The sequence below is a fragment of the Lolium rigidum genome, chromosome 1 (genome assembly GCF_022539505.1).
Source record: "Lolium rigidum isolate FL_2022 chromosome 1, APGP_CSIRO_Lrig_0.1, whole genome shotgun sequence".
Classification (NCBI taxonomy): domain Eukaryota; kingdom Viridiplantae; phylum Streptophyta; class Magnoliopsida; order Poales; family Poaceae; genus Lolium; species Lolium rigidum.
Window position 1 is genome coordinate 250,075,385 of NC_061508.1, and position 8,000 is coordinate 250,083,384.

An 8,000-nucleotide genomic window follows, 5' to 3' on the forward strand; every position below is an offset into this window, starting at 1 on the left:
TGATCGTAGGAGAAAGCAGTTTGCAGCTGCAGCTGCAGCAGGCACTTGCCGGCAGGGCGGAAAAGCAAACAAGCAAAGAGCACGCAGATTTGCCTACCACGTTGTTCTGGCGCACACGGATATGGGCGCGGCGGTGTGGGTCCCGCCTCCCCGCAGATCTTTGTGGCGGGCCAACAAATATCTGGCCCCGACCCCGAGCCCGCCAGATATTTTCGCCCGCCCCTGCCACGCCACGTCGGAAAAGCGCCGGCACGTAGGATGCGCTTCCTCATCCATTCCTTCTCTGCCTTCATTCCCTTCAATCCATCCATCCCCTTAATTTGGCCCGCCCAAATCCCATAAATAAATATCCCGTTCCTCCTGCGACCATCGATCGATTCATCTGTGCACACCTCCCTCCTCCTGCCAAATTTGTTTGGATCTTCCTTGGCTTTCTTTGGTTCCGGTTGTTGGAGGTCCAAATCCTTTGCGCGTTCCAAATCATCCGACCTCCAGGGATCTGCTTGTTCCTACCCCGGATCGCGCCCTGCCCGTCCCCCTACCTCTCTCCGCAGTCTGCGGCCGGGGAGATCTCGTGTAGCTTCGGGCGAATCCATTCTTTCTTGGGAGTTTCTTTCTGCAGCCGAGGAAGAATCAGATATGGGTGATGTGTCACTGCATCCGCCGGTTAAGGCAGGGCCAGCGACCCACGCCATTGCCCAGGTAACATTCACCTCATCTTCTTTTCTGCTGCTGCCCATCGGTTTCAGATTTTGATTTATCATCATGCTACCTATGTTATCAGTTTGTATGCAGCTACTATTTATTTGGTCAACTCCTACTCTACTAGTACTAATTCTTGCTTGCAATTCCTTGTCCTTCATGATGTTCATCCTACCCGCAAAAAAACATATTACTATGTTCATATCATATTAGGAAGAAAAAAAAAAGAATAAATACCAACATGCTTTAACACTTGTTCTTTATCTGGATCATCATGCAATTACTCAGATATAAGTTTTACTATGGCTGGGATGGTGCTCCTCCGCTTCCCAAACCCAAAAGACGAAAACAAACTGCTCCTGCTTGTTATCTTATCTGCATACAGTTGCGAGTCACGAAAACACTGCAGTCTCGCAAAAACTTGTACTAGTCTGGCTTCGAACATGAAATTTCGATCCATGCCTGCCTTCATGTTGTTAGCCGATTACTATTCCCCGTGGAAACGAGCTGATTTAGTGTTTGCTCTTCTTTGACAGGCTAATGAGGTTACAAACTCGATGATGTCGCCGGGCTGGACAGATGAGAGGCACACGATGTATATAACCTCCATGGAATCTTCTTTCATGGATCAGCTCTACAAACGCGGGCGTGATGCGAACCAGAATGATTCAAGTGCCAGCGGGTTCAAGGTTCTCCGCGGTGGAGTGTGGGAGAAACTCAATTTCGAGAGAACTAGCGCCCATGCTCCAGTCACGGGCAAATGCCGCCTTCCTACAAACCCGTGGATTCAGCGTTTCAGACCGCGTGACTGCAGCAGCAATACAAGAGGCGATGAGGCTGAAACTGTAGTGGGTGATCATGAGTCGGGTATCCGCACTGTCCGTGGGAGGACGCCGCTGTCGCATGGAAAGGAATTGGGAGCTTGCCAGGGAGAAAACCTACTCGATGAAAATACAGGTAGCTACCTCATGATACAAACATACGTTTACTCAACATTAGCTGATTTTATGAATGATGCATGGAAAATCGAAAAAACAATTGTGCTTAAGCTCCCAAGATATTATATGGTTCTTTCTGTTGAATTCTGCTAAACCGTGTACTGAAGGAGCATCATGTGATGAACAAATTTCTGATGCCAATTTTTCTATCTGCAGAGGTGTCTGATCAGAACTTCTCTGACGACGAAGCAGAAGTTGATGCAGAATCAAGCAAATTATGCAAGAAAAGGAGATTAAGCAGTACTTCCACGTACTGTGCCCCATTGATCAAGTGAATTCACATGATTAATCATAGGTAGTCTGTTCCAAGTGTTGAGATGAAAAGCAGCACACTGAGTAACTCAAAGAGGCCGTTTGTTAGCTCAAAATCTGTTGGAACTTCGAAGGAAGGATGCTCTGAAGTAAAGCATGGAAGGATATTTCTCGGTTAAGGTACACCCAGTGAGCAATAGAGGAGTTAGTGTTGGCGATTTAACATATTTGATTCTTCTGGCCATGTATCTGCCTATTTTGCAGTGTTTGTGAGTTGTGTAGTCCACTCTAGTGTCTCAGTATCTGTCAGAAGAAACAACAAGCAAGCTTACTAACAACTTAGTAGTAGTAGATAATATCGTTTCATTTTATGGATGTAGTGATTTTTGTTGTTGCTGTAATGGCTACTGCTGGCCACAAGATGAGATTGGTCCTAAATTGTTCCTTTTTGCAACACTTGCATTGTTGTAAAACACATGTTGTTTCTTTTGATCCTTGTTTAGGAAGGTGTCAAGTCTGCATTTTGTATGACTCAATTAGTAAATGTCGCCACAATGGTAGAATACGTTATTGACTACATCCATGATTTCTTATTTGGTTTTATTTTAAAATTTTAAACAAAGATTTTGATTTTCTGGGAACAGAGCTCCATGTCCCCTGTACTCCAAAAGGCAACTCTCCCTTTAATAATGAAGTACTCCGTATCTCATAATATTATTATTATATATAGTAATTTGTAAAATATCGATGTAAAGCTATGTATAAAATTTATGGGCCTGATTTTTCTAGTTCCACCTTCTTTGATACTGTATCATAGCATGTACACCAATCATCTCTCTCTTTTTACAACGCCAAAATATAGGTGAGATAACGAATTTACGCGGATGTTACCAGATGAAATGGATCCCGGTGTCGCAGGTGTAATTAAATAGATTTAATCTTTTTTGTGAATTAATTAAATTGATTTAATCTGTAGTAAAGCCATGGTAATTAACAGACATGTCACCTACAGTGAGCAAGGACATGCCTAGCCGATCTCTAAAAGGCATTAGAGGAATATAAATTTCGTTTTTAAGAGGCTAAACAAGATCTTGCCGATCCTTTAAAGGCTAGAGGAGTAAATCTCCCACTCTCAAATATATCGGCCGCTGAGTCGATAAGTAAAACTTATATCATCCACCTTATGCGGACAGGCTCTTCCATAGGCATCACATTGTTGCCTCTGGCTACCACCATTAGGCTCCACCGAGATCCTGTAGCCTCCGCCACCCTCACTCCGACTCGTTCACTGGTTGATGTCGTCGCAGGAATCGAACCATAGCTCAACAGTCGCCGTGTCAATTGCGTTGCCCAAAACGGCCATTAGCAAGCTTTGTCATGCGAGCCCCTCCATTGACATTTGGCCATCTTGCAGCCCCGCAACCAATCGCCGGCTGCCAGCGTCTCTAGAATTGGGCTATAGCTCTGTTGTAGCCGTGTCGATTTGGTCGCTGGAAAATCCAACCGGTGACCGGCAAGATTTGTCCTCCAAGCCCCTCCATCAACTTCCAACTGTCTTACGGCCCCGCCACCGCTCGGCCTTTGCCGGAATTGGGCCATAGCTCCACCGCAGGCGCGTCGATTTGGTCGCTGGAAAATCCAAGCGGTGAGTGGCAAGATTCATCCTTCGATCCCCTCTGTTGAATCCTGGCCGTATAACAGCCCCTTCGCCGCTCGCTCGTTGCTGCCGCTGGAATCAAGCCATAGCTCCACCACGTCCGCGTCGATTTGGTCACCGGATAATCCAACTGGCAACCGGTAAGATTTGTCCTCCGAGTCACTCCGTCAACTTCCAGCCGTCTTGGAGCCCCGCCACCCTTCTCATAGCTTCGGCATCGGCTCAATGTCGTTGGCCGACCTTCTCACCTCCTTTAACCTCGAAGTGTCCGACGAATTAACTAGATGAGTTTCTTTGTTTAGAGAGTTATAAGTTCAGAGATCAGCTGGATTGCTAGAACCGTTTTTAGTTACTAGCGGACTAAATATGACAATATGATGAGAGTTAAATGATAAAAGAAGCCGTCACGGATCGGTTAGAGATAAACCGGTGCACGTACGTCAAAAACTTTGCCACCTTCGTCGCCGGTGCACATGCATACCCCCAGCTTCGTTAACGTAATCCTACGAGAAAGGAAACGGTTAGACCGTGCTCTGCTCGCGGTTGCCACTTGCCGGCCGGTAAAGCAGGCTTGCGCACGCAGATTCTTCTTCTCCTGCGGCGTCGGACGGAGACCTCGCGCTCGCGGGCCTCACCGCAGATCTTTCTGGCCGATAAATATCGGGCGTCGACCGTCGAGCAGGCGAGATATTTTCCTCCGCCGCGCCACCTGGAAAAAGCGCCGGTACGTAGGCGTAAAGGAACAGGAGGCGCCTCCGCTTTGCTTTCATACTTGCGTGGCCGTGGCTTCCTTCCTTCGTCACTTTGGTCATTCTCTCCGTGCCGCCTCTCTCCTCCCCATAAATATCTTCTTCTTCCCCCACGATTTCTTGATCCGCTCTAGCGCTCGCCTGAATCTCGAGCGATTTCTGCCCTTCTCTCACAAATCGCTTCTTCCTTGATCTCCTACCGCTCCACAGAGAGTTCACAAAAAATATCTACGAGGAGAAGATCTCGTATTCGTATAGTTTCAGGACAAAAAAAAACAATCGTTTCTGCCCCCTTGTTGGTTCCTTCTTTTCTTCGGAAGGAAGGATCAGATGGGTGGTATGTCTCTGGAGCGACCGATTAAGGCAGAGCGGGTGGCCCAGGTAATAATCAACGAACTGTTCTTTGTTCTTATTGGCACATCCTGTTTACTGAGTTTTTCTGAGTTATCTTCATTCTCAGTTTTCCATACCGCTCATTAGTTCCATTCCATGTGCTTCTTTTATCATGATAGCTACGCAATCTATGGCTATATGATGCCTGCTTGTTCGATCTGCTAGAACTATTCGGTAAATTTCATGGTCTATTAATTGTGTTTGTCTGAATCGTCATGCCATTGTTTAGAATGAGTTATTTTCACATAATACTACTCTCTTTTCACAAAATGAAAAAAAAAATCACACACAGTGCTCCTGGTCATTATGTGCATACAGTTGAACGAGTAAGTAATTAATGAATACAGTACCGCTCTAGCATTTTTTTCAATAGAACAAGTGTGTCTTTGAACATGAATACGGAATCCCTCCTTTGCTTCATGTTGTTAGCAAATACCTATACCCTGGAAATATGCTGATTTATTGGTGTCCTCGGTCCTCCTGTTCTTTGACAGGGTAATCAGATTTCAGACTTGGTGTCAGCAGGCTGGACAGATGAGACGCACACGCTTTACATAAGCTCCATGGAAGCTTCTTTCATGGATCAACTCTACAATCATGGACGCAATGCGAACCACAAGGATCCAAGTGGCGATGGGTTCAAGGTTCTCCGCGGTGGAGTGTGGGAGAAACTCAAATTTGAGCGGACCAATGCTTGTGCTCCAGTCAGTAGCAAATGCCGCCTGCCTCCCAGCCCGTGGATCCGACATTTTAGATCACGTGAATGCAGCGGTAATACAGGAGGTGATGGTGAAAAAATTTCAGTGGGTGATCACGAATCGGGTATCCGAACTGTCCATGAGAGGACTTCGCTGTCGCATGGAAGGGAATTGGGAACTTACAAGGCAGCAAACCTTCTCGCTGAAAATGCAGGTAGCTATCTTAACTCAATTGCCTCATTTGGTGTCTGGTGCATTACAAATTTACAATACACACTTATGTTTTTTTAGCACTAACTGATTTTTTGGAAGATATGCATGAACAATGAAAAAAAATCATTGTGCTTAAGCTCCAACATATAGTACACTTGTGGTTCTTTCTATCTGAATGTACCTATTTTAACAGTTGGATATGGGCGCAGTAGAATGCTGCTAACATGTTCTGAAGCAGCGTCCTGCCATGAACTAAATTTCTGATGCCAATTTTCTCTCTGCAGAGGTCTCTGATCAGAACTTTGCTGATGATGAGGGGGAAGTTGATGCAGAATCAAGTAAAGCATGCAAGAAAAGGAGATTAAGCATTACTTCCATGTACTGCGACCGAATGATCAAGTGAATCCACGTGATTAACTATATTAGTCAAACGTTATGAAAAGCAACAAACCCAGTTACTCAAAAGAGCTTCTTTGCTACCTCAAAATCTATTGGGAAATTGGAGCCAGGATGCTCTGAAGTAAAACATGACAGAGTATTTCTCAGTATATGTGCAACCAGCAGTTAGTACTGAGGAGTTAAGTGTTGGCGTTTTAACAGATTAGATTCTTCTGGTTATGTATCTGTCTATTTTGCAGTTTCCTTTAACTTGAGTAGTCCACTCGAGTCACTATCCTGTGAGGCAACTCATTCACCACTTGTAGCTAGGTAATATGGTTTATTTTAGACTGAATTCCATTTTTTATCTCTTAGTTTGACTTTTGTGACACTAATAACCCCGTCTAGCAGAAATTCTTTCTGTTTACCCCATTTAGTAAAACTTATGCCAGGCTTTACCCCCTTTAATCAGTTACACGTTCACATCGTGTTGTGCTCTCTCTATCTCACATGCAATCCTTGGCAAGTTGGCATTATAGTCTTCCTATTAGTACCACGCTAAGGCACTAGCATTGTGCTCCCGTCCATTGGCGAAATAACAAACGGTTTATCGGATTGTGCAACCAAACGTTGCCGCAATAGTTGTGTTGGCAACTACCCCGTAGTCTTGTTCTGCTGGCTGGGGACAACTAAATAAGACTGAATTCAGCTTCATCATTCTAGTGCTTTAGTTGTAGTCTACATATTGATGTACGTATATGTTTTTTCTTTCGAAAATTTGATGTACATATATGTTGGTTGTACTCTTAATACAGTCACTTTTCTTGTTTTGCTACCAGTACATAATAGCACACCCGGCATTTGCATTGGGCTAACTTCTCCATAGGTTTCAGCCATCGATTGATGCAAGTAATGGTAGGAGATGAGGGCAAGAAAACTGGTCAGGCTACGCCAGCAACCGGCGAGAGAGGACGCGTTGTGCGGTACGGTGGCATAACAAAATGGGGGAGGACTATGAGAAAAATATTGTAAAGGTCTAAAGGATAAAATATGCTAGGTTCAAAATATACCTCCAATGTTAAAAGACACATAGTACACGATAACTTCATCCAGCTAAAAACATGGTAAACCATTAAATGGGGTAAAAGTTGGCACATGTTCAGCTAAATGGGGTAAGCTGGAGGAGTTTTTGTTAAATGGGGTAATTGTTGTCACAAATGTGAAACTAGAGGGTAAAAAACGGAATTTACTCTTTATTTTATTAGATATAAGTGTAATGCATTTGTTGTTGTTGTGTGTCTGACGACTGCTTCTTTCCATGTGCATGAAGTGTTCATGTTTGTTTGCACGAAAATGAGTGGTCTTAGATTATTGCTTTTTCCCACAGTTCCATGGATGTTACACACATGTTGGTATAATGGACCAACTAAATTGGAATGTTGTTCATAAGAAATGGAATGACTGAAGTGTCATTCTTGAGGGAATTTACCGGAATCTCTCTCTTGCACTTTCCTATACATGGGGGCTCCATGTTTTTTCATTAGCGGCACCCCAACCCACCAGAGTTCAAACTTTAGGTTTGACACTTTGGTGTCTCATTAAAATGCGTAATATTTTTCAGTGGGAGGCGATGTTCCCGTCGATAGCGAGGCACTGATACGTCCCAAACGTATCTATAATTTCTTATGTTCCATGCTACTTTTATGATGATACTCACATGTTTTATACACACTTTACATCGTTTTGATGCGTTTTCCGGAACTAACCTATTAACGAGATGCCGAAGTGCCAGTTGTTGTTTTCTGCTGTTTTTGGTTCCAGAAATCCTAGTAAGGAAATATTCTCGGAACCGGACGAAATCAATGCCCAGCATCCTATTTTTCCACGAAGCTTCCAGAACACCCGAGAGCCACCAGAGGGGAGCCCGGTGGGCCCGGATGATAGGGCGGCGCAGCCGGGG

The 8,000-nt window shown here is 44.5% G+C and overlaps 2 protein-coding genes across 2 annotated transcripts; both read left to right on the plus strand.

The window, feature by feature from the left end:
• Positions 1-500: 500 nt before the first annotated feature.
• LOC124683489 (cold-regulated protein 27-like) lies at positions 501-2,529 on the plus strand. Its single transcript, XM_047217990.1, has 3 exons — positions 501-702; positions 1,239-1,659; positions 1,857-2,529. Exons 1-3 carry the CDS (start codon positions 640-642, stop codon positions 1,973-1,975), a joined length of 603 nt encoding a protein of 200 aa, XP_047073946.1. The 5' UTR covers positions 501-639; the 3' UTR covers positions 1,976-2,529.
• A 1,864-nt stretch (positions 2,530-4,393) lies between these two features.
• On the plus strand, positions 4,394-6,515 carry LOC124683490 (cold-regulated protein 27-like). Its single transcript, XM_047217991.1, has 3 exons — positions 4,394-4,739; positions 5,246-5,663; positions 5,947-6,515. Exons 1-3 carry the CDS (start codon positions 4,689-4,691, stop codon positions 6,063-6,065), a joined length of 588 nt encoding a protein of 195 aa, XP_047073947.1. The 5' UTR covers positions 4,394-4,688; the 3' UTR covers positions 6,066-6,515.
• The last annotated feature ends 1,485 nt before the right edge of the window (positions 6,516-8,000 follow it).

Excerpts from the sequence above, each read along its gene's own strand:
- LOC124683489 (XM_047217990.1), top strand. The coding sequence starts at position 640 with ATGGGTGATGTGTCACTGCATCCGCCGGTTAAGGCAGGGCCAGCGACC. Across the intron at positions 703-1,238 it reads CGACCCACGCCATTGCCCAG|GCTAATGAGGTTACAAACTC; the intron begins GTAACATTCACC and ends CTTCTTTGACAG. Across the intron at positions 1,660-1,856 it reads CCTACTCGATGAAAATACAG|AGGTGTCTGATCAGAACTTC; the intron begins GTAGCTACCTCA and ends TTCTATCTGCAG.
- LOC124683490 (XM_047217991.1), top strand. The coding sequence starts at position 4,689 with ATGGGTGGTATGTCTCTGGAGCGACCGATTAAGGCAGAGCGGGTGGCC. Across the intron at positions 4,740-5,245 it reads AGGCAGAGCGGGTGGCCCAG|GGTAATCAGATTTCAGACTT; the intron begins GTAATAATCAAC and ends GTTCTTTGACAG. Across the intron at positions 5,664-5,946 it reads CCTTCTCGCTGAAAATGCAG|AGGTCTCTGATCAGAACTTT; the intron begins GTAGCTATCTTA and ends TTCTCTCTGCAG.